This window comes from Buteo buteo, chromosome 4, assembly GCF_964188355.1.
Source record: "Buteo buteo chromosome 4, bButBut1.hap1.1, whole genome shotgun sequence".
Classification (NCBI taxonomy): Eukaryota; Metazoa; Chordata; class Aves; order Accipitriformes; family Accipitridae; genus Buteo; species Buteo buteo.
Genome location: NC_134174.1, coordinates 30775644 through 30802329, shown reverse-complemented (window position 1 = coordinate 30802329; position 26686 = coordinate 30775644). Strand labels below are relative to the sequence as shown.

The following is a 26686-nucleotide window of genomic DNA, read 5'->3' as shown; positions in this document are numbered from 1 at the left end:
CTCATTATTCTTCCATATTATTTAACTAAAATGCTGCAGAGCAGAAAGGCTGCTTCATATGGATTTGTCAGGAAGAACCAAATAATGTGCACAATATCTGAAATAAGCCAGAAAATTAACCTCTCTGTCCACCACTCCCCCATGTCCCTTTCACACAAACAGAAAACACCAGTTGCGTCTCCAGAAGGCACCAGCTAATTAATTTCATTTTCCAGCTCTTGTTTTATCAAAACAAGTATATTTAGCAGGGGCTGCCTGAACAAAGAAGTGACAGTGGGAAATTGTCCATGTGGTCCTAATGCAGACGTGAATCAGCAGAACCAGGAGACGCATAGCAATGCAAGAAGGCGGCTTTTTCATTCCTTTTTCTTTCACATATGGTTAGATAACACATGAAAAGTGTCTTTCCATTTACACCTACTTATCAGAGAAACATTTTCATTTATTGTAACACACACACACATGCATATTCCCAAACAGGAAAAGCAGCCATGAAGCTATTTAGAAAAATCATGAAACTCCCAGCCCATCAAATGCCCACTCCTCACTGGAATCTCACTCACCAGAAGAAATAAATCTGTGAAATGGAATATTGCTGAGGTGATTTGTGACTCCCTTCTAAATGGTCCCTTCAAACGGACTCCCCATCCATTTGAGAGCAGCAACAAATTTTGCTTTGGCAGCAATTTGGCTGCTTCCAACCAAAGTAGAAAATGGCTGCAGGCTAGGGGGACTTCCAGCACACCTCCAAACACACAGGACAGAGCTGCACACTGTGAAGCTTCTTGCAGAAAACCTCATAAACACACTGCAGTGCCACAGCCAACAGTGGAGACTAATCCTTCCTTTCTCACCCTCCAGCCCTGCCTCTCCTATTTGTCCTTCACTGCTCGCTGAGCCTCCTTCCTTTCACCCCACATTTCTAATCCTTTACCACACAAGCACTCTTGCTCCTGAATGAAGCCCAGAGGAGCCTGAGCTAATCATCCGTTATATTTCCTTTGGAAGGAACTTGACGGCCCAAAGGGATTCCTGACAACCATGATGCCACCACCATCACCAGTAATTGCGTCCCTAGCCAGCTCCAACCCACCAGGAGACTGTGAATGCACAGTCACTCAAACAACGCTGCCACGTCTCCTGTCACCAGGCTCACTGGGGACAACCCTGTCCCGAGAACTATCCACATTACAAATGATTGCTATAAATACTTAATGTGCGTTCCTCTAATCCCTTTGTCAGAGTCATAGCCTCTCTAGACCAGGGTAACTTTCAAACAAAGACTGAGTAGCAGCACACTTGCGAGGGAGTGGTGATGGGGGGGGCAGGGAATGTATTTATAGATGTATAATGGTCTTTTTCTTACAATCAAGGTGCTATAGCACTTACAAAAGGCACCGCATTTTTGGTGGGGGGAGAAGAAGGAGAAAAATAATGATACACTAAATGCAAGAGAAAACACTTAAACTGCATGCATTATGAAAAGACACTAAAAAAATTTGAGTTTTATTAAATACCTTTTACTATTTAAAAATAACATTTAAATGTGCCTGTGATAGATCTGAGCTTTAGCTGCCTGTAATGACAACTGTTTTATAGCTCCAAGGAACTTACACATTGAGACATATATTTTTATACATGTTTTTATTAACAGTCATCCAAAATCTCAGCACATCCAAATGCTTCAGCATCATTCACAGAACTGCGTAGCAAACACGTTCAGCTATGATACTATTTGTATTGTCTGATGAAAGAAGAGCTTGAATAACATTTGTTTAGTCAAGGACAAACAGTCCTGTGGAGCCTGCAGGTGGATGTAGGGAAAGACAAAGTTGGGTAACACTTCAGGCCTGCAAAGCAACAGGATCCCTTCAACTGAAGGACTGTTTGGAAGAAATGCAGGTAAAACCAAACTGTTCTGCGGTCCAGGTTGCACTCAGAGGGCTGCCTTGTGTGCCCAACATACTTCACAAATAATCATCACACGGTTAGAGAAACAAGTCCTGAGGTTCAAGTGGGGCTTTACCAAATACCTCTTGTTTCTCAAACCACCACGAAAGGCGGCATTGATAAGGAAGGTCGGTCTCAGGTGGAGATGCTGTTCCAGTGGGTGGGTGTTAGTCATCAAAATCGATTCTGATGGGGCCACCTGTCAGGATGTGGTTTGCCATGTGAACAGATTCCTCCTCCTCCTCCTCTTCCTCCGTCTCAGCCGACCTGCGCACCCGTCTCCGGCAGCCCTGGGCACAGCGAGAGCTCTCATCCAGCGCCCCGCACACGAGGATGCGGCAATGCAAGAACACCTCCTGGAGGGTGGTGAGACAGCAGGCCAAGTCAATGCGCAGCTCTGGGAATCAGACTGGCAGTGCTGCCAGCTCTCACAGAGCATGAGTGACACCATTCCCACAGCACAGCCATTTCTGTCCCTGCACCAACAAGGTCCATATCCACCATTGCCATCCACAGCCAAACTGGCTGCTCCATCTGTTCTCTTATCTGCCCAGGAGATGGCACATTTTCCAAAGTGCCTGGCTGAGATCTCAGAGTATGGCGTCTGTCTGTTAGCCAAGGGCTAGACAGGGAGTATGAAGGCATGAAATGATCCTCCAGAAGAAGGGATGAAAATGCCAGGATTAAGCTTGGAAGAGCTCGCATGGACTGGTAGGAGGAGGCCAAGAATGCATGAACCCTTACAAGGAGATGGACTGATAGAAACGTGAAAGAGAATTTGACGTGAGCTGAGAAAACATAAAGCTAGGAGACTGAGGGGCAAAGGAGGAAAACGCAGGTTGATGAGGGACTAAGACTAGTAGTTGATGGGAAAAGTAGAACACAAAAGGCAGGGAGACAGCTGCCTTTTCTTTCTGCACAGTAAGGGCAGTGACAGGATTGCTGCTCCCTGCCTCTAAATGACAAGGACAGTAAGCAAGATCCCTGCAAGCAGCAATTCGGAAAGCAAATATTTGTGACTGTTTAGTCAATGGTGAGGTTTGAAGCAAAATCCATTGCACAGGCTGGGAGGATGCAGGTTGGAGGCAGCAGTGGCAATCAGACAGCCGAGTAAAATCTCTGAATTTTGAAAGATCTCATCCGTTTTAACCCTATTGAGGCTTTCCAGGAGCTGGAGCGGCACCTTTATGCCTTCTGGAGCAAGCAGCACTGGCTGAGCATAACAACAGTGACTGAAAGACCTGATTTCTTCTAGCACCGACAAGGAAAGCTATTTGGATTAGGAAAATGGCATTATCCTTCAACTGTCCTCCCACTACAAAGCTTCTGTCCCAGAGTGCCACCAGCCTGGATGGCCTGGTTTCACATTGAATTAAACAGTATGGTGGCCTTGTATCTGGAAAGCAGGCATCTGTACTCACAAGAGCTAGAGAAGATATAAGGTTGAAGAGATTCAAAACTATAGACTGTCTTGTTTTAAAGATAGGACACTGTGTAACCTGCCTAACTCCCCAGGTTTCTGTTTGGTGACTAGGAACACTTTTCTCGCCCAGCATACAAGGGTCCACTAAGACTACCCTGGAAAAAACAATGCTTTTAACCTGCTATGGCACTGATGTTCCACAACTGTCCTTCATATTGTATTTAATTTGAGTTGTTTTTATCACTTTCTCCTAAAGTAGCTGTGTCAGGCTTCTGAAAGACACAACTGCTGGAATAGGCACAAGCAGCATCTGCCTTGGGCCAACCATTCCTCCCCTTCGCACTCTAATACAGTCAACTCTGCACTGAGACTCCTCGGTCAGATCAGAGCTGATGCAATACCAAAGAGGTGTGTTTTGAGCTTACCTTGTTGTCTTTGCCCACAAACTTGAACACGGGAACCTGGAAATGCTTGGCAAGATGATCCTTTGACGTGTACTGCTTCACAGAATCATCAGAAACGCAACTGAGGAAAGCAGAGGAATAGGCCTTTAATGGTTTTCCCAGAAATGGAAAAAAAGAGAAAAAACATCCCAGCCTATTTAACCAGAGAAAGGAAAGGAGGGCTTGGCTCTCTCAAGCTAAGCTACCATGCATGTTACTTCCTCTTTGGCCACCAGAGAAAATTCGGGAATGATGGGGAAAAACAACTGCAATGATAATAGCATCTCCAGACAAAGAACAGCTCAGCAGCAGAGAGCTGGCAGGATGCGGTCCAGTCCCCTCGGCAGAGGGACTGCCAGAGAGCTGCAGGCAAGTTTGTCCTCATTTCACCTTCCTGTGCAACAGTCTGCAGTGATCAACAGAACTGTTATACAGCATATAATGTATTATGTACTTTCCATATACACGTATATATGCACATAAATCATGTGAAAATGAAGAAGCCTGTACCCACATTACTAAAATATCACAGATGATGAAAACCACAACAATCCAGGTTTACTTTGCTTTACATCATTTACATTTTTCTTCTTGCTGGACTTGGTCAGACAGCTCAAATTCACTACGCTAAAATTCATAATTTCAATTTCTCCATCACTAGCAACTATATGATCATGCAAAAGGTCTTGGAACTGCAAGAAAATAAACTACTTGTATAAAAAGTTACATTGCAGGTGCAGTCAATTTATAAACTATTACAGCCTGTTTAGAGTTTGACAGAGAAACAGCAAGACAGTAAGTTATGGTGACTTGATAATTACTGCTGCCTGTTGCAAAGCCTTAGGCATTTTGAGAGGCCCAAATGCTGCTGTTATGTTGCATTACAATGCAGCATGTCCTTTCTAGCAAGTTAATTCCAGAAACGTGGACTTTGCAAGATATTAAAAAAAAAAAAAGTGGTGGTGGAAGAGACAAGAGGTAACGGTGTGACAGCTGAAAGTCCTACTCTTGCAGCAACCTTTAGCTTCCATCTTTACATCAGAAATATGTAAGCATTATTAGAAATGCTAACATTTGACATGTTCAGCTATCAAACAGCAGCAAACTCCCCACCTATATGTAGCTCCGCTTTCACTAGAATGTATTTTTGGAAATCTCTATGCTGTTCAGCTGAGTTTGTTCCATGGGCAGCAGCCCACTGCAATCCCTCCCAGAATCGCCCTTCTGCTACATACAGTAGAGCAGTGTATGTTCATGCCAGCACGAAGCATTGGTCTGACCCTAGCATTATTTTCACCACCATGTATTTCTGTAGCTTTTCTCAGCCAGTGGAGGTCATGGTCTGAAGGGATATCCCTGTCTGCAGCGTTGTCTAGTTAACTCGCCTGGGAGGCAAGTACAAAAAACCATCTGAGGGGAGCTAATAAATTAACATTGTGCATCCAAAAAAAATTGACACAGATTCCTCCCCCTTGAGGCCAAACACTAGACTTTACTAACTTGTTTAGGATAAAATTGCTTTTAGAAGTAGCATTCCTGAAAGCATCTTATTGTAAAGATTGACAGTTAAAGACTTCCCGTAAGTGACTGGCCAAGCTTTGGGGCCATAAGGTCAACTCAGGCATGTCCTCATTTGTGAGCATACGAACTGTCATGATTCTTGGATACTGGCTCAAAACTGACTCCTAAATCCCAGATTCTCCAAAGGTCCTCCACACCAGTGGCAGGAAACCTACTGGTTTGGGGCTAGGGAGAAGGAAAATGGAGTAACAACAAGGAGGAACCAGGGATAAATGGAGCACCTACCATGGCCCTAAGCATGCTTTACAGAGGGTTCCAACAAATGCATTACAGCATGACAAAAAGAGCTCGGAAACCTCCTGAGTGACAGGGATGAGCCTGTTTGCATTGTGTGTGGGGCCATACCATGTCCCACCTTCCTAGGAAACCCCTGACCCTGCTTCCTACCTTAGAAAGGTGAGAAAGGGCAGGGAGTACAGATATAAAAGGAAAAAGGGTGACCCTGGTTGGGACAGAGGGAAAATAACCCTTTCCTGTGCATAATGTGCTTAAGTTAGGGGAGAATACAGTGGCTGTGCCATGGGAGCTATGCTCTGACTCTCTTACTGAGGGGTTGCAAAGTAGAAAGGATGGCTTGGAGAATAAAATAACCACCTCAGCCTACAAACAAGGGGCAGCCTGAGGTGTAACAAGAAGAGCCTTGCAATGGAACTACCTTAACCACACCATGCTCAGATAAATTGCAGCTCCTCACACATCAGATTACAACAGATTGCCCTCAGTGACACGACCTTGCTCTGGATGCCCCATAGAGCTGCAACGTTTATCTCCTGTGTAATAGGTCAAAGCCTTTTATTTATTTTTGTTTTGAGAAAAGGAAGAACAAGATCAGGAGCAGGAGAGCTGCTTTGAGGCTGGCTGGCTGGGCTAGCAGCAGTAGCAGCACTACAGTGTATTGCAGAGACAGCGGGGGGGATCTGGGAATATCCTGATTTCCAGCATGGTCACATCAGCATAGGGAGAGGGCTGAGGAGTCCCACAGAAGGTGACTCCCACCTCTTGCCAACTGGAGATGGCAGGGGATTTACAAGGAAGAAAGCAGGAGAGAGAATTTTCCCATCCCTCCATCTAAGGTATATCCCCTCAAATTTACACAGTGTTTCCCTCTGGAAGCTGCAGTTAACTCCTGCAGGTCTGATCCTACATAATCAAACTGATTTAAAAATCTCATCTTTATTGCCTTGGGCTTTTGGGGCTGGGTTGATGGAAGGAAACTGGGTTATTACAGTTCCCTGTTTGGAGCAGGGACAAATCAGCAGTGTATTCAACTAATTTTACTTTTTAATTGCTGCAAGCACACAGAGACACAAAGAACTCCAGTTAGCTCAATAGCTCATCATTAGCCTTTGGTCTAAGTGAGTGCTTCAATTTAAATACAGCACAGGGCACAGGGGTTGGCATGTCTGGGGACACTGGGGCCTGCAGTGACTGGCTGGAGAGTGGAGCAGGCTGGATAAGGCTCCAGTCAGCCAGCTCCAGCCCACTTTTCCTTTCAGTGAAGTTTTAATGCCCTCTGCAGGATAACAGTACCAAAGGGGCTGCTAGTGCCGTAAATCCTCCAGCTAGTGCTGTGGTGAATTCAAGAGATGACATTTTCTGCCTTCTCCCTTCTCTATTTGGCTCAGATTTTGGCCACTGTTTTGAATCCCATCATTTTCACTCATGATGAGAAATGAATGAATGTTTGGAGCCTTGACTCTGTGAAGGGTCCACAGAAACAGCCAAAACAGGGAGTCAATAAATCAATCCTTCCATTCCAAATCCGCCCAAACCCCAGAAATGTCAGGCACAGAAGGACTGCAGCCTAGGATGGAGGGAGAGCAAGCTAATGCTGAAACCTTTGTCAGAAGGAAATTCAAACAGTATTTTTGTGTACTGTACACTGCAGAACGCTTTTGCTACAAGACAATCACATGGGACTTCTTGTCACCAGCTGTAACGGTGGATGATTTAGCCTGGCAGCTGAGGAAATAATTGTTGTCCTCATTAGATGGTTTGGCAGACAGAATACAGGACTTATATGAGCACAGTCCCTTGACTGTCAGGCTATGACACTTGGGTACATCTTAGATATTACTTTGGCTGGACTTTCCTCCCTAGAGGATAGCAGACTGGTTCCCAACTGTGACATTTCCACAGCATTGTCTGGTTAAGCTCCCAGGCACTGCTGGATACAAACACTCCACGCTGTCATGTTAGCGCCCAAACAAGTGTCTGAAAACAGGGGTCATCTTAGGAGCCACAGCAGAGCCCACAGCAACATTCTCCAAATCTCTGATGCAAAACCCATTACAGTGAACCCACAGATCTGCCCTGAGTTTTTTACTAGCATATCCTAGAAGATTACTAACCCCAAACACCTCAGAAAATTACAGCCAAACTGAGAGACCCTAAGCTTACTGCACTGACAGGCGTCAGAGAGAGCAAAGCAAGAAGTGCTCCTGGAGCTCCAACCAGGACCAGCCATGGAGTCTTCTGGCTTCCACAGTCTTCTGGCTCACGCTACAATAAGGCCATTATGGGAAAATTAAGAAACTTGCTCCAGTTGCTGTGGTAGCTGTGTGGCAGTGGCACACAGCCATTGGGAGGTTCTGCCGATTGGTTTGGCACTCTACAGGCTGGCAGAGAGAGGATATCAGGAAGGATATCTTTTGTACAAGAGCCAACTCAATTATCCACAAGGCTAGTTACAGGGAAATATGTCCTGTAAAGGCTGCACTTGGAGTAACCTCTTTCACTGCCTCCCACTGTTTCTCCCAATCACTTTTTATGGGACAGGTGGTTTCAGCTTGATGGCTGAAAGGCCTGGCTGCTGGTCATTGCCAGGAACACAGCAGACAGGCTGCTGTGGAGAAGTGATAGCATTTCCTGCATCACACAGGCAATGCAACTTAGTCCCACTGCCAATGCCCATCTAATAGCTAGCAAGAGCGGGAACAGTGAACTCACCCATCTTGAATCAGGTAGTACTTCAGGATCTCATCAATTTTTGAGGTGGGAGTGGCAAAGCAGCTCTCTACCAGTGTCTCTAGTCCATTGACATGTACCAAGGGTTCAATCCCAAAGTACAGAGAGTCCCGAAGCTTGAGGGTGGGAAGAGCACCCCTGTAGGGTTCATCAAAGTCTTTGTCTTTGAAGATCTCAAGAGTGAAGGGAAAGATGCCCTGGTTGCGGCTCATGATTTCCAAGGGAGAGTTCTTGAGGTTGGGCACATAACCTTCAGAGATGGTGTACCGGCGTGGGAACTCACAGGTCACCGGGATCAGCAGCTTGCTGGTGCGGACAATGATGTCCCCATTGCTTCCTGGAGTCTGCTTTGGCAAGCCGGTCACTAGATTGGTGGCAATGATTTTATCATTTATTACCTGCAGCAAAGAAAGGAGTTGAAGGGAAAGAGGACATTATTGAGAAGGACCTCTCTGAGTTCAGACTAGCAGCTGAGTTTACCTTTTTCAGGGAACTCAGACATAAACTAGCCACTGAAAGTCCAGCTTGTGAATTTATATGCTGCAACCTGAAAGATGTTCATCCTTACCTATGAACTAAGGGCCTCTATGAGTTTGCTGTCAACTTTGATGCACTGTACTTCTACATGAAGCAGAAGAATTTGCTTCCAGTTGCTACCCATCTGCTAATATGAGCTTTCTGGTTCCTTACCACTGCCAGCATAACCTTTGAAACATTATTGAGGGACCAGATTCTGTCTCAACAGGAGGGTGAAGAGTGACACCACTTGCACTTTCTGCACCAGAATGATGGTTAAGCTGCCTCTGTGAAGTGCTAGGTGAGTGGAAAGCAGTATCTGTGCTGACAGACAAGCTCCATCCTACTTTAGGATGCCACCCCAGGTCTAGTCTGAGGCCAGCTGCACAGCAACACAGTAAAGTGTTCTGATGGTAGAGTTAAATCAACTTTATTCCCCAAGTAAGCCATAGCCAAGTCCCTGAATCTGAGAGATCTCAAGAGACAGGAGAGCAATGGGTATACATACGTCTACAACAGTGCCGCAGGACTTCAAGGAGAAATGGATGTTGACGTGAGTGCCATTGGATACTCCTTTGCACGAAGTGTTGATGAGGGAAAGGTCCAGGCCTCCAACCAGATCCTTCGGGATGCTCACCTCAATAGAGCTGGACTTGCACAGCACTGGAACTACAAGGAAAGTCCCCAGAATAACAGTCTGCACAACACGTCTACCAGGGAGCTGGGGAAGGGCTATACCAATTATTATTGGGCAAAAAAAAGGGGGATCATATGCTGCATTTATGATTACTATCGTAAGATAGTAATCTAACTACCTATCTTGTATTCCTACCTACACAACAAAAACCTCCTGAGCTACCACTGCCCCAAATTCTCCTGGCGCAGCAATACCACAAAAGATGACGAAGGTGACCGTGACACTTGCAGCAGAGACTTAGCTATGCAGTATTTCCAGCTATACTTAATACTCAGCACAGGTTTGATTGATATCTTCTGCACTGCTACGTCCTGGGAAGAGCGTTTCCCAGATATGGATATCAAATTCACAACACCCCAGGCAAAGCCATTTTTTAAGACCCTTAATCAGATTTTACATCAAACCCAGAACATGTCAAAACAAGGCAGAGTAATTCCATACAGATGCCGAGCTAAAATGGAAGCACCTCAAAACGCCATAATATTTTTATAAGCAATAAATGCAGCTCTGACAAACAAACCCAGTTAGCTCACTCATTCTACCTCCTTCCAACCTTTGAATTTTAATGCAGATCTCCATGTGAACTTTTTTCAATTAAAATTCCATTACATAAGAAGCAGGAGAAAACATAGAGATTGGACAAAATGAAAAAGGAATAAGAGGCAATAATCTTCAATAAAAAAAGTAATTGCTATATATATATTCCTTGGGTGTATACACATCTATTTAGTGAGATACAGGACAAGCGTACTGGTGCATATATTCTGGTCTCTTCTCAGCCAGAAAAACAAACCCCTTGCAGAATTTCCATTTATCATATTTTAAAATTAGATGACAAAACTTTTTGCAAACATAGTAGTTCCTCAAGCTTTTTCCTAAAGTTAATTACAGTCCCAATCCTTGACATTCATCTGATCTGCCTTCCCTTAATTTTGATCATTAATTATATAATCCCAGATTCTGGATCTTGCATACAATGCACACTGCTAAAATAATGCCTTTTGCCCTCCTTAAAAAAATTCTCCTGTCCCAGCTAAGGTACTTGTAACAGCTACTGAGTAACTGCAGGGAATATTTTTTTATTAAAAGTTGATCTTTTCAAGGTGATATGCTAAAATGTATGCAGTGTGCCCAAAGCAATATGCTCTCATAATGACATTGCTGGTTTAGAACAGAAAATTAAAGAACTAAGCGTTACCTTAACTTTTCCTCCATCCACAGGAGGCGGCAAGCAGGAATAACAGAGCATGTCAAATGGCAAACCTCACAAGGAGACAAAGGGACTTTGAGAACACAGTGCAATGCAGATGGAGATGAGCATCCTTTGGAGAACCAACTGGCTCATTTTGGATTTAAAGCTTCACTGTTCTAGTGACTCCTTGATGAATAAGAAAATGTAATGGTTTTATAATGGTGTAATTCAGGGCAAGATAGTTTGGATCCTAACTGCAGTTCTCCAAAGTTCAGGACCAATTTGGTTCAGGCTATCTCTGTTTCTAAATGTCTTTGGCACAAAGGGGAAGAAAGAGGACACACCCATTTAACCTCTGCTCTGGCATTGCAGGAATTGTCTGTGTGCACTCCACCACCTGGGCACAGAAACAAGTGAATGAAACCTGTGAGCAGATCCACTTTTGATTCAAGCCAAATCATTACTATTTGGGAAAACACTCTGGGAAACTCTTAAACTATCTCAGAGCAACTGGTAATTCAAACCACCCTAGACATTTGTACGCAGAAGAGTAATCAATACTGAGAACAGTGTTTCAGTTCTACCAATTTAACAGTGGTGCTGCAAGCAGAGAGACTGCATGCATCAGCATGATTCAGCTCTAAGCAAGCCTGATTCCCCCCAAGACAGACTGCCAGCAACAGCATCATAGGGGGACCTGAAAAGGAGCTGGCAAGGTAGTCATGACTATATGTAGACATGTTGTTCCAGGGCAAGCTGTGAGGTCCCGACTGCCAGGACTGAGATGGCCAGCAGAAACGAGTTATCCTGGGTGCCAAAGAATCCACTTTTATTCACAACTTCTTGCAGCCGTTCAGAGACCTGCACTCTCCTGACTTGCTGTCCACATCCATCTCTTGCATCCCTGCCCTGGGCTCACCCCACCCTGTGAGGCTCCCAAGAGCCTCACCCAGTCATTGCCAGTCAAACATTTCAGTCCTTCACCCTCATACACTGCAGAGCATCTCTAAGTACTGGGAACGCCTCCCCATTACCGCTTTAAACTCCGCTTTGCACCAACAACCACCAAGTACCCTGACCCTGGTAGGAAGCTTCTGTGGTGATTGCAACGCTCATTTTGCTGTCTGGTATCATTGGCACCATGATCCTTGCCCAGCCGGTGGCTCCTTCCTTGGCTTTTTAAAGTACAGCTGCTTGGAGCAGAGGTTATCTTTTTGCTCAGACTGCTCAGTAGAATAGGCTCCCTAGTGCTGGGAAACCCTGAACCACTGCTACAAACACAAATAAACTACACCACTGTACCCTGCATAGCTGCACACAAGGCTTGGGCATAGGAGATGGGAGAAAAGCATTTCACCACCACACTTCAGAAAGAGCTGGGGTACAGGATGGTCTGCAAAATTCCAAATACTTCATTGGCTGGTATCTTTGTGGGAAAATTGTAACCAAGACTGTGATTTCTGTGCAAGATTATTAATGTTTGTTTTGAATGTAGAGACAGTGCACAGGAGGCTGCAGATCCAATTGCTTCCGGCAACTGTGCCTGCCCTGCACTGTTAATTGTACCACTATAAACCTGATTAGATGCCATAAAAAAAATTGTGTTGTACAGTTCCAGATATATTCTGTCATATCTGCTCAAAATTGCAGACCACTGCATGGGGACATAAATTCATGAAATGCAAAAGAACAAGCAATTTTGCTTTATTAGATGCTGTATCCTGAGCCCCAGCTTGGCACCCGGCAGTGCTGCTGCTCTCATTAGCAGCCTCAGAAGAAGGAGAAACACTGGCTGAGAAATGCGTGGCCTTCTAACCCTGCTGGGGTTGCCTCAGGGAGCCAGGATTGAAGAACATTGCTCTTTTCTGGCCTGTATCCATCAATCAGACCTTCAATCAGGAAGTATAATCACAGCTCTTGGAAATCCCCATCTCCTCCTCTCTACCTGGCTCTGCTGGAGCAGTTAAGCACTACTGAATCCCAAGTGTGCAGTGCTCACCCTTGAAAACAGTGCCCCACATTTCTAAAAAGCTTAAAAAGAAGAAATTTCGTCAAGTAGAACCATTCCAACTTACTCTCTGAGGCATACCTGCCCTGTTGGCTACCTTGAAGTCTGGATCTGTTCCTCTCACTGATGTCTGGGCACTTTGTAATACATCAGACTACAGGAGATTCTGAGCACACCAGGTAACACCAGCTCACTCGTATTACCTAAAGCCCAAGTGAATTAGCCCATGACAGTCTCCCTTTCACTGCATTTTAGATCCTGCCCTGGCTGTGGCCTGAGTCCAGCCCATTAGCAAATTCCCATGGAAATGTCTGAAAGCAACCACACAGGTTCTTCATGGGCCCACCAAGGCAAAACACATGCAGAGAGCTGTGAGGTCTGTCTCTACCAGGGCAGTAGTGTACCTTCTCCAGCTTTGTGCTGAGCCTGAGAGGTCCGAGAAGTGACCATGCAAGTCAGATGAGGCGCACCAGAGAGCATTACCTCTGTCTGCCTTTCACATGCCCACACAGCTCTCCTTAACACGCAGTTTTGACCAAATGTCCCTTCAGCAGCGGATCATAGTAGACATCTCTGTAAGACACACAGGCTGTTCGATGCTTTCAGCACCTCAGGGGCTCAGCTAGCTGTGGGATTATGAGAACCAGAAGAATCCTGGGTACAAGTCCTGGATTGTAAAAAGTCATTGCATGAGGAACTACAGACCCCTCTGCTTAATTCTCAATGCCCTCAGGAACTTCTCCCTGATCCTCTGCTCCTTGCACTCACTGCTTGCAGAGCTAAATTGAGCCCTGGAAGCCCAGATGTATTTGGAAAGGAAATCTCACTCAGCTCTTGCAACCCAAACCAGGAAACATGTTTATTCCATATGCATGCTATAGGTGCGAGTCGGCAAGGAGGACTCCCTGTGTACAGGAATGGAGTAAAGTTCAGATGAAAGGTCTTCCAAGGATAACATTGCCCTTGCCTCTATGCAGCAGAAACAACAGTCAACTTTCAGATGCTATCTTGGGCACTTTTCCAAGGGACAGCAGAAACACCTAGTATCAGAACTAGCACCCTGCTTCAAGACATCAGAATGCTTACTGGAATGGCTACCAAGATACTTGGGCAAAAAAAATGCCTCTCTCTTTAACCCCGTTCTTGGAAGGGACTGAACCACTTTAGCTGAAATTTCAAAAGCTTAGTTTGAAGCATGGAAAATTTCAGCTCTAATAGCATAAATTTGTCAAAGGCATACACAGCTGAAGCAGAGCAATATAATAGGAGATGTTAAGCAATCTTAATTGTAAGTGAACACTGCCAAAACCACTTGTGATGCAAGATGCACCCAGCTGGGTCCTGCATCTCTGTTCTCCTGCCTGGTAAAAAGAGCAGTATCTCCAGGCTCTCAGTTTTGGATGATCTGTCATTAACAACAAAGCTCCATTAACCAAACTGGAAAGGACAGACTAAGAGAACATGACAAAAAAAAGAAGAAAAGTTCTTTCAGACATACTTTTGGCATCCAGGGAACAGAGGCTGTCGGGGACATTTTGTTGACCTACCCTGGCAAGTGTGGTTGTCTTCTGACAGAACAAGACCCCTCGGACATTCACATTGGTATGTGTCTTCCACCTCAATACAGGTATGGCTGCATCCTCCATTGTTATTGTGACAGCCTTCGATTTCTGCAAAAGCAAGAAAAATCAGCACACCCTGCTCCTCAGGCAGCTGTGTGGCAGCTATGTAGGCCCCAACATATACTCCTGGCTGACCAACAAACAGTATGACCAACACAGAGCTCAAAGGCAACAGCACGGTGAGAACTTGCTTCCAAGAAAATGCGGTGGAAACCTATTTTTAATTGTACAATTTCCTGTGTTTGTCATTTCACCATGAAGTTAACGAGGAATTCTGTGGAAAAGCTTACCAAATTAAATCACATGCTATAACTGGCATACATAAGAAGGCTGAATAGGCAACCTTCAGCTTGGCCCTTTCTAACTTCTGAGACATCCTCTTAAACTAAATTTTTATGTTGTTTCGTACTTCAAAAAGGTGGGAGGAAAACTTCTGCCATGTGGAATCATACTCACTCCATTAGTCATCACCAGAATAAAAGCCCTGAGATTAGCAGGGGAGGTGCCTTGGGGAGGACATGAGTCGCAGGTAGCCAGCTCCTATTCCCATCAGGGAACACCAGAGACATGATGTGCTCTTTGCCTGGGGGTTTCCCAGCTGTGATAGAGGTGGGCATACCGGATTCCTGCATCCCCTTTGTAGGCTGAGGATGAAAATATGCTCATATGAGTTTGTTCAGCAGGAATTCTGCTAGTTTGTGAGTTTTAGGCTTAGAGGTTGGCTACCCTGAGGTGCATTATGACAAAGAAAGAACACAAGTTCATGGTGTAAGGTCAATTCCCCTCCTAATTTTCCCCTATTTTAAAGTGCAGAGTTGAGAGGGCAGCACAGCTAATTGGAGGATTTTTTCATGTCTTTTCTTACACCTTTTCTGTTCAGCTGAGGCAATTCTATGAAGATCTGAGTTTTCATGTAAAACATATTCCTAGGCACTACAGCTGCAGAAAAGAGCCTGAAAGGTCATCCAAATACATTCTGAAGATTTGAAAAGCTAAGACAAGTAAGGCCATTTCCAGTTGTTATTGACTTCCTATTATAAAGAAAATAACAGAGTATCATGATTAAAAAAAAATATTTACTGCTTGATTTTTTTAACCCTTTGGGATGAATACTGCTAGATGTTCTCAGTAAAACGATAGTACACATAATATAAACAAATCATAAATACAAAATATTTCTGCCAAAGCCTGCCATCGGAAATGATTGTGTGGTTTTCACTGAGATGTAAAGAAAAGAATGAAAATCCCATACTCAGTCCTACACATTGCATGGAAAACAACAGCCTGAACACTCCACATGAGTCAAAGTAATGGGTAAAGCATTATAATGGAAATTTTGAGGTACTCTTAACCTTACTCAGCCTCACCAGCTCATGTCATCAAGCTAAATCTTTTGCATTTGTTCTTTCTAGCAACAGCTGTGAGGTGGCTCACAAGTAAATCACATACTCTAACAGCTCACAAAGCTGAGGGCACCTCTTTAGAAATAAAACTCACTAACAAGACTGTAAAAATCCCTAGCAGCGGTGTTAAACTCTTGAAAAGCACCATCCTTCTTAAAGAAGGGGAAATTAAATGATATATCAAAGGCCCTAAAATCCAACACTGGGAACAGCAGAAACAAATGAGTTTCCAAGCACAGACTATTCCAGCCCTGGCAGAAGACTGCAGTGCTCAGGAATAAAAACTGCCACATAGCACAGCCGGTTTATGTGACACCCCACCAGCCCTGTGCTGGATGTGGAAGAGATAAAGCCCACAGACCACTTTTGGCCCCACACAGCTTAACAAGTACTTAAAGAGCACGCTGCTCAGCAGCTTTCCCCGGGGAAGTGTCATAGTCTGGATGAGGCATGTTTTAGTAACAGAGCTGAGAGAAGAGATTTTCACAGAAGTGAGATGAAATGTGCTTTGGTATCAAAGAGGGGGAAAACAGGGACAAAAACTGCAGCTTGGCGCCATCTGTAAGTGAACCATAAAGGGTGGAGTCCAGCCCAAAAATACAATGGCAATCCCTCTCTCTCCCTGCACCACAGATGTCTGCCACACAGCAGCAAACGTAAGGTTGCATGCAGGCTGCAGATATATGCAGTTCTGGCAATCAGATAGCTCAAAAGTGAGGCACATCTGTAGCTGTTATTCTTGTCTGAGGCCCCACAGTATCTGTGAACATACAACACTGCAGCTTTGCCTGCGAGGGGGCACAGTGATCTTCACAGCTGACCACAGAAAACATCAGGCACAAGTCAATTTTTGCTGGGTTTTCATATTTCTGTTCAAAGATGTTTGTACATTGTTAGTGACAACAGATCAAACTTACAATTTGGTGTCTAAGCCCCTGTTACGCTACCAGTCTAAACTTATAAAGGGTTTTCAACCTGGATGTGCCACCACTGGGAAGTAACTGTAGCAGCTGCACACAGCAGAGCCCGCAACTAACCAGCTAGAAAAATCAAACAGTCAAAATGCAGCCCTAATCTCAAAACTAGCTTCTGTTTACAGACTGGCACCCCCCCCTCCTCATCTTTATCCTGGGAGGCTAAGTGACCCTCATGGTCTAGTCTAATGTCATGACATTACCCCATACCTAATGCTAGCTGTCAAAAACCAGCAATGCTAAATCTGCCCCTGCACAATTATCATACAAATCTCCAGAGCCAAATCCCAGCATCTTCAGCAATAACTAGTTCTGTCTGGACAACAAATCTTCCACATTCACTGCTGCCTCTCCCCCCCACGGAGATAAATACAAGCAAATCCTAACAGAAATGAACAAGGCAGGGAGAACAACGAGGAGACTCCTCTCCGCTTGATTAGAAGAATATTTCAGTAACAACCCCACTGGCAAGCACAGAAGTGATATGAATGACATTTAATCCCAGCTGCAAGGAGCCAAGAGAGAACTAGCACTGCAAAGGAAGGGGAATGATTTATATCGTTTCCAACAGACTGCGATAGCTGAAACCTCACCTTCACAGGTTTTTCCATCACTTCCCAGTGTGCGCCCGATCCCACACTCACAGCGGTAGGAGTTCTTCAGGTTAACACAAAATTCGCTGCAGCCTCCGTTGTTCTGCTCACATTCATTTTCATCTGAAAAAAAACCCCCCACTGTCATAATATGCCCCCTGGTAAACACACAGCTGGCAAAAAGGGGCTGCTACATGGGAACACTGGTCAGACTGTGGACTGGCTTTCCTGACCTCGTGACCTGGATCAGGGCAACAGAGATGAGTAATCCCACTCAATGCTGAAGACCGCTGTCTACTGACAGTAGCAGAGTGTTTTGCCATGCTGTGTCTACCTCAGGAACAAAGTAGACCTGGAGGGAAAAGTCACATGCACACAGCAGTCCTTTCGGAGTGAAGATGGACACAGTCCCGCTGGGAAACTTCCAAACTGATTCCACACGCTGGGGAGTTCACGTTTTCATTTATCTTCTCATCGTAAACTATTCTCCACTCCACTCACAAAGACAGTAAAATGGAGTTAATGTGACTTCACTGCACGGTAAAATTAGGTGAGGACCAGAATCAGTCGAAAATAAACCATGTCTAGTTTTGTATCACACCTGCCACTGCTACACATGGCCAACTATCCTACAGCAATTTTAAATGGTTCACCCCTTATTTCAAAATAAACACACAAGAATGAAAACCAACTGTAAACACATAAACAAAGCTGAAATCAAACCACAACATTTTCATGAACCCCATGAAGCTTCACCAAGAAGAGACATGTCATGAGAAATTTCATCATTTTGTCTTCTTGCCCCAGCTCTGGCTGCTCCCTGCAGCAGGCAGCTCAGGTGTTCTTGCTGAACAGAAATGTCAGCTTACCATGGTGAGACCTAACCAGGGCATTGGTGCCACACAGGCCATCACAACCATTAGCTGCTCAGACTCTCTGTACTGAAGATGAGATGAAGAGCTCAGTTCTGAGCTACTCCCCCTGGGGACTCAGCTCCTCACTGCCCCATGACAGCCCTCCCTGCTCGCTCCTCTGCAGCGTTCCACAGAGCTGTGGCTCCTACCTTTACAGCTCAGAAGAAAGGGAAGTGCCTGAGCCGGCATCTCACAATTTCTGGAGCAAACTCTGGATAAAGGTTGCAGAATAACCTTGTAATAGGACCAGACTGAGTTTTTATAACCTAAAGGAACATACCCATGAACAGTACCTGTGTCACATTTCTGTGCTGGCTGCATTCAGCTCTAGATTAGAGCCCTCCAGGGTACTGAGGGTATTTATTGAGGAAAAAGCACAGCAGATGCTTTTGAATCTCTTGGTAAAGCTCTGAAAACTCCTCCTAATTTTCCGTTTTAAAGGGTAAAGCTCCTCTATGTCTGTCTGCCTTTTTTTTGTTTTTTTTTAAGGTACTTTGTTCTCTGAGATTCTCATTCTTCAACCTGATTTAATCTCTGTGCAAAAAGTGAAGAAAACAGAGAAAGGGGGACAGTCATTGCTATTGCTGAGCCACAAAACTAATGATTTCTCTTAGGCAGGCCAGAATGCTAAGGTTATCAATCAAGGTTCACATGGGGTTTCACCAAAACAGTTTTGAAGTTACCATTTACTAGATGTCAGAAGCTTAAAACCAATAAAAAAGAAAAATACCATTTTAAGAGACATGTCAGAGATGAGGTTTCTTAGGTATAAGTGGTCCCACACATACACAGTACCCACAGCTTGCAGCTAGTGGTGGTGTCTCCTTCCGCAAGCAACGTGAATTGAATATTTCTAGCCAAAGAATTGGCTGGTACCCTGCTTTGGGAGACAGGAAGCATGTCCAGGAGACACACAGACACTTCCCTTTTCACATATGTGACAGGCTCCACACTTTGCCTTCTAACAATGAAACTAATGCTGCTTAAAAACAGAGGGTGAAAAGGGAAAGGGCTACTGGCAAAGGCATAGAGATGCTGTTAGAAAGTTTTAGAGCTTGGCTTGGTCAAGGGCTGTACCCAGAAATTCACCTTGCCGGTCCTCAAAGTCCTACAACACAGAGCAGATCTGTCCCTGCTCTTCCACACCAGTGACAACCAGCACTTCTGGGATACAGGCTGGTTTTCTTGAGACTGGGAGAGCACTAAAGTGATTTTAACCATGGCTTAGTACAACATGGATCCAGGTATTCAAGAGGTCAAAGGCAATGCACGAGTTGATGGGTCCATGACGGAAAGTCTAAGACCTCATCAAACCCCTAAGTAAGTTTGCAAATGAAAATATAACTTAGGATCAGCGGTTTTACTCTGGGATTCAAAGCATATGATGTACTGAAGGGAAGTCAGCCTAGCACAGGGAGGTTCACAGACAAGACCTGCTTAGCGTTATTGCAGCATCTTCAGCCCCCGTCTTAGGGTGAGCTGGGAAAGGAAGAATATTCTCCATATAGGAAAGGCTAATACAGATTTGTTTGGTTTCTTGAGAAGGCTGGCACAGTTACTCCCACAGATGTGATTGTGCAATTACTCAGTACAACAGAAAGTCATTAGAAAGATGAGCAAGCCATACAACAAGTGAGGCTGCAGATAGGTAAACCAGTGTGATTATTACAGCCGAAATGTTGTGCCATCTGGTTATCATGAAGAGAAACAGCAGTACAGAAATCCTGCCTGGCCTGGCCATGGGGGGATGAAGGCAGCTGCAGCACCTGCAGACAGGCTCAGGACTCCTGCATGCCTCCCTGCTGCAGGAAATCCCTACCTGTGAGCCTGCCACACATTTATTGAGTGCTGGTGCTTGTCAAAGATGCTTCTGTGACTAGAAATCTCACGCAGAAGCAGCCAATAAATGCTTTTAGTTAGCTGAGACAGCTAAATCAGCCAGTTGGCTGCAGAGATGTGGAGCAGCTTAAGCAAAACCCTTCTGTAGAATCGGTGTGAGCAAGTGTAAACCTGCAGCAGGGCCAGGCTGCTCTCTCCACAGATTGTAATGACTGTGGCCCCTACCCTGACGCCCACAGACACAAGGAACATGAAGAAAGAAACCACCCATGCTCACTTTGTCAGCTGTAGTCTGTATGGAAGAAACTAATCTGCCACACAGTCTCCTGGACGAACTCTGCTTTCAACTTCTCCACCAAATGAAGTCACAAGGACAAAGATAAGATCCCACTTCCCCCAAACACTAGCACCCCTTCCTCCCTCTACATCACTTCTTCCTATCCATCACTGTGGCTCTGCAGCTCCCCAGCAGCCACCCCTTCCCAGCCCCTTGCATTGCCCCACAGACCATCTTCTTCCTAAGACCTCGCAGTCCAGGTGCTCTCCTCCCAGCACCACACGAACTGCCACAGCCATCCCCTCCTCAGAGGTTCATGGGGATTCCCTCACAAATCCCTGAAGCCCTCATTCCCTGATCTGCTCTCACTTCCAGCCCTCCACCTCCTTCCTGGTCTTCCTAGTCTCTGCCAGTGCAATCACCAAGTGCCAGCCCCCTGAATACCACCTTGTCATGCTGCCTAAAGCCACTGAGGCTGTGCTGCAACTTACAATCCCTTGGCTCTCCTCAAGCCACAGGCCCTGGACAATGCCCTACAAGGGCAGTACGTACAGTGAAGCTTAGTGTGTAGCCCCACACCAGCCAGCAAAACTTTTATTGGAGAAAAGAGACATTCAACAGAGTGGGTGAGAAAAAATCTCTAATGACAGACTGCACAGCCATTCCTGAATACCAATGAGACTGTACCGTGATCTTGGAAAGAGACTCTGCTACTGACAGCAAAGCTGCTGCCTCCAGTGGCTGGACCATGCAGAAAGCAAATCCAGTCTCTGTACATGCATAGCTCCAGGGGCACCAGAATGTATTCAGTCATAGGATGTCATATCTCACCCTGTGGGGAGAGATGGGGAACCACTTACAGAATCAAAGATCTGTTCTAGGCAGCAAGGGGAAAAAAACTCCTCTCAGAATACTTTTCCTTTTTTGTACTGCTTTGTAAGACAATAGATTGACACATGAGCAACGAAACAAAGGGGAAGGAAAGCATCAGTAGCTGACAAATTATTTCCACCCTTACCAAGACATGTCTGTCCATCAGGTCCTAGTGTCGTCCCTGGGGAACATGTGCAGTCACCGGTGTCCAGGCAGGAGCCCTGGCAATCCACCACATCACAGATGTCATAAAAATCTAGGGCATGACAAGAATGTTGTCAGCACAAGCCATTGAACATGCAAACAAAAATACTGTATTTGTACCATCAGGTTCACGCCCTGCGTCTAGTCCATCAGTTACAGACCTAGCCCACATTAGTAAAGCTGAAAAGAAACAATCTAGCTTAATTACTGTAAGTCAGAGATGCAAATTTTGGCTTTGGTAGCATGCCAAGACAAACCACAGGGCCCACAGAGAGCATTAAATCACCGCAGCCAGGTCAGCTATGGAAGAGTTCCGCTAGCTGAACAAAGGCTAGAATTCACAGAGATGAAACTGTCTAATTGATTTCATATAGACAGGCCACCATCTGCACTGCATCACCTGACATGCTTCTGGGTGAGAAAGCCAGAAACCAGCCACCACCTCTCTCAGGGATATGGATGCTCACTACCGCTCCTGCATCGCAGGGATGAAGGGATTTCAGAAAAGCAATCTCGGCAGTTACTTACGCCCACAGTATGCATGGAAACAAACGCTAGGCTTGGTTAAGTGATACACGTAGTACCCGCCCGGACACGCCTTGACATCAATTGTGGTATTCCAAAGGCAGCAGTTCCCATTGAAGCTGGCACAGGCTTGGCGTGGGACAATGCCATCCGACTCTCGCGGGTGGCTGCCGTTCAGCCAAATGGGAGCATGGGTGCCACAGTGGTTCTCCGGGATGCAGAAGGTAGGCATAGCATCGCCAGCCATGCCAGTGAAGCGATACCACTCCCCATCAATCTGACTGTCACATGTCGGCTGGCCGTGGGAACCATTTATCTGATGATCTGTGTTCCTCCAGGGCTCATTCAGGCTGATGTAGGCAGAGCAGGGGTCCAGGGCTGAGACATGCAGCAAGAGACAAGAGAGAACATCTGGTAGATATCAAATCAAGTTGTTACACTGATAATTGCAATGAATGCAAAATAATTTCTTTTTCTATTCCTGACTGAACAGAATCCTTGTGATAGATAGAGATCCCTGGGGAGAAACAGCGATACCAGCTAACTAACCGTCTTATAGAAAATTCTGACAGCTCAGCTTAAATGTCTTGGAAGAAAACATAAATTAACAAAGCTCTCACAACATTATGCAAGTCTGTTTTGCTGTTCAGCTGCTGTAGTGTATGACAAAGGGAAAAAAAAAAATCTGAAATCTGAAGTCCAGACAGCAATTTTGCCATAGGAAATACAGCCTGGGAGCACTTGATCTAGCCTAGGACATCCACCCTTTGTTCAAGTACCAACTGAGCATCTGCACGCCCCTCCTGAAGTCACTGGTAACTCTACCACATGCCTGGAGAAAAGGACCAGACTTCAAACAGGTTATGCAGTGTCTCTCAAAATCCATCCACAGCCAGTGTCAGCCCTCACAGTTGAGTTGCCATAACCACAAGTCAGAGATCACCTTGCAAAGCATCAGTTACAGGTGAACTGCAAGATATGCAACAGGAATGCTACATTTAAGGTGTACAGAAAGAAAATACTCCATTTCAATTATCAGACCCCTATATAATTGTAAGCAACCTCTAAGAATAATTTATCAGCTCCTACTCATTTCAGGGTACAATTTTAAACAGCTAAATGTAAAAACTGCTCTCCCAGATGACAGTGAAGTTGATCTATAACCCAGCAGGCCATCTCTAACCAACAGTGTATGCTTAGAGAGGTAATGTAGGAGAAAGAGACCCTGCTCCATTTACCTGTGGCTTTGTTCTCCACTCTCTGCCCTACAACTATGTACATTTATGCCAAGGTGAGTTGAAACAGCTGTAACTCAAATCTGTGTAACCTGTAAAATTCTGCAGCAGGGTGAAAGAGGTAGCGGCCCCCTGTATTTAAAGATCCACTTAGATGTGCCCTGGTCTCCTTCAGAGACTCTGTCCCCCACTTCCCTCTCTACCAAATGCTAACCACCTCTACGATTCACAGTATCTAGTGTGGTTTTGTGTGATGTTGCCACCTCCCCGCATCTCAAATAGCTTCCCCATATCTTTTTATTTTTTACCTTAAAATCTAGAGAACATGAAGGTTTGAATCAGGACCTTCTGGGGAGCAAAATGTTCAACTCTACACAGTCATGTTCCTTGCAAGCCCACAAACCCTCTTGATCTCCACAGGAGATCTTTTGTTTGTGAGTGTAGTGAGTGTTTGTGAGGGCAAGATATAAACACATGGACCTCCTGGTATGTGCGTGTCTGTTCATGCAGTGCTCAAGGAGCATATCCTTTTTCAGATGCCTTTCTGAACCATCTGCAAACAATTAAAACCTAAGAATACCATAGGGAGAAAAAAAATGAAGAATTGAAGCGTTCATTACACTTTCAGTCTTCTCCCAATTAACCCTGATTTGGCAGCTTCCTCACTGAAAGTCCAGAGGTTTCATTTTCACTTACATTTAATACCTGATTAAGCACTACTTACCCATGACTAGCTATTCCCTATTAAGCAAAATGAATGTTAATAATGTCTTGAGTAAGGAAAATTGATTACCATTTCCTAGAATTCGGCTAATAAAACCAATCATTCTGATTAAATGCATCTCAGACTGGAATACTTTCTACTTGCCACATCACATTTCTTTTTAAGTTCTAACATTGCTCTCCATTTTGTTTTGTTTAAACAATAGGGTGATGCAATTTTGGGGGGGGAGACATTATATTGTTTCTATTAGAATGCTCTGGATGCAGACAAACTTTCTTGGTTCATTATTTTGATTTGCTTTATTGACTTTAAAGTGGGAACTACAAGTGCTTCAGCGAATGGACTTCAAGTCACCCTTATTTAGCTGCATCCGCTGTAAATATCCGTCCCATTGACATGCGATCTCATACCTTCTCACAAATGTAACATCTCTCTTGACAAACATCCTCACACCTTCCTCAGCCATAGACATATTTTGTTTGGCCTCAAATCTAGCATAAAAGGCAGGAACAGCTGCCATAGTCATGAGAGTGCTGCAGAGCTGCAAGCTGGCACAGGGAGTGCAGGTCTGGGTTACAAAGGGAATCTCTAGTGCCATAATTCATGGGATATGCAGAGGAGCAGACTCACTCCCACCACAACCAGCCTAGTTCTCCTGAGCAGCAGAGGGGGAACGCAGCAGGAAATCTCTGATGAGATTCACCAGGCAATCCCTCATGAGCTCTTGATTTCACCTGCCTCTCCTTGCCTCCCCTCACCCACAGACAGCAGCAGCACTGTTAAATCCCATCCTCCAAAAGCTTTCTTGACTTCTTGCAATAGGAAAAGATAGATCATACCTTTTCTCTGCACGCAGCTGAACAGAGCTTCCTCTGAGCTTCCTCAGTGTAACTCACTTGGTTTCCACAAGATGATTTGGTGTGGCCTTAGGGTGAGCCACTGACTAAGATTAAAAGGTTTTTGTGCTGTTAAAAGCCAAATGAGGTGAAGCGAGGAATGCCCTGTCAGCTTCCCAGCTGGGCAGCACCAAAAATACACACTCTTATTAGCTGTCATATAGTATAATTAACTTTATGAAATATCCTTTGTAGATACACTCTGAAAACACCCATCTAGAGAGATCACATTTTCTCCTAAACATTCAGAAGATAATTTAAAGACAAAATTTACTGAGATGAACATGCAGTGGCTCAGAGGGAGCCAGAAGGCGGCATTTCAGGGGGATGGGGTAGCGCACCCTCACATCTTTCATTTGTCCGAGAGCTTCAGACAGGAGTGAAGGGGAGGCAAACAAGTAGAAAAAGCAGACAGTGCTCTTCCAGACACCACACTCTCATGGCCACCCTCAAACTGCCAGCACTGCCCCAAGCCAACCTCCTCACAGACACCAAGCAGTCTTTAACAGCACAGTTTATTGAAAACTAATTTAAGTTCTTAAGAAAAAAACTCCACAAAGACATAGAAGCAACCAATCGACCTCTCATCTCCTCCCCAAACAACGAAAGCATTTGAGTTATGTACAAGACATATAACTCTCTCCAGCTTGCTCCGGTTTTCATTTTTCTTGGCTCAATTTTTTCCTCCCCAACATTTCTTGCGTGGCCTGAGCAATTCAGCCTAACAAGCGTTAGCTATGAAGTAAAGCTTTTCAATTTGTAATCTTGATGATATCATTAGTTCTCTAACTGACATGCTAGCATATATATTAGATGACAAATCAGACTCTGGCGAGCATTCATAAGCCCACCATTCTGCAGAAAGATTAATCCCGTGTGTATTGTGTAACTGGAGGTCTCTGCTCTGGCACGACTAAGCAATGAAATGAGTAGCACTGCATTATGACACTAAATTCAGTTAAGATTTGTCAAAGGAGCAGGTGAAAAAGTGGCATAATATCCACTCAGAGTCTCTCCTCCTAAGGAAGAGCAAAATCCCACAGTGCTTTGGCAGTAGAGATTCTCCCAGTATGGGAGGCTTCACGCTCTGTGACAGAAAGATCTTTCCAATTGGAAGGAATTTCACACCACCTTCAAAGAAAAACGGTATTTCTCACATCTTCCAGTCTTTCACCTAAGAACACCAAGGCTCAGCACAAACCTTAAAGATGGCAAACAGAAATAAGCTTGAAGGCAATGCTTCTTTACTCACCCATCAAAGACACTGGCTGCAACTGGATGACAAAACAGATAGAGAAAAACAAATACTGGAACATCCCACTCAGCCAAGGAACAGTTACCACTCAAGTAACAGAGGCTTGAAAGCCCTTGCACACGCTGTGGGTCTTGCAGTCCTCCTCTCAGTGGAGCTTCTGACCTCAAGCTTTCTGAAGAGCAAGTGTGATAGCTCTCCTAGAAGTTTATCAGAGGAAGAAGCTGAAGGGATGTGGGGTACAGCTCCAGCCTTGACCTCCACAGAGCAGCTCTGCCCCTTATTGACAACAGAGATGTACTTACTGATCAATCTTGTTTTTTGGACTCAACCCGCTATTGTTTTCTAGCTTGACTGCCCCACAGTGACACCTCCACTATCTTATCTGGAGAAGAATTCTAACCAGGGACACCCAGACATCCTGAAGGGATGGAAAAGAAGAACAGATGGGTGCTTGTTGTTATCTCCACTCCTTCCACAAGTCATACGACTTCATGACTCCCCACAGGCAGAAAACACCAGCTAAAGAGCCTTAACTGCAGGAAATAGTGGCCAAAGGAGGAGAACTGACCCTTCCG

General features: G+C 44.9%; 1 protein-coding gene across 1 annotated transcript; it reads right to left on the bottom strand.

The window, feature by feature from the left end:
- Positions 1–1625: 1625 nt before the first annotated feature.
- OIT3 (oncoprotein induced transcript 3) lies at positions 1626–26686 on the bottom strand. The gene is made up of 9 exons (XM_075025425.1): positions 26109–26686; positions 22005–22379; positions 21418–21528; positions 17370–17492; positions 14325–14447; positions 9389–9549; positions 8347–8762; positions 3799–3898; positions 1626–2306 (listed from the first exon to the last, which is right to left on the bottom strand). Exons 1-9 carry the CDS (start codon positions 26170–26172, stop codon positions 2118–2120), a joined length of 1662 nt encoding a protein of 553 aa, XP_074881526.1. The 5' UTR covers positions 26173–26686; the 3' UTR covers positions 1626–2117.

What these genes read in the sequence shown, in the direction of transcription:
- OIT3 (XM_075025425.1), bottom strand. Translation starts at nt 26,172, where the DNA reads ATGTTCCAGTATTTGTTTTTCTCTATCTGTTTTGTCATCCAGTTGCAG. An exon ending in TTTCCATGCATACTGTGGGC is followed by an intron (nt 21,529 to 22,004) that starts GTAAGTAACTGC and finishes GTCATGCCCTAG; the next exon opens with ATTTTTATGACATCTGTGAT. An exon ending in TGATGGAAAAACCTGTGAAG is followed by an intron (nt 14,448 to 17,369) that starts GTGAGGTTTCAG and finishes TTGCTTTTGCAG; the next exon opens with AAATCGAAGGCTGTCACAAT.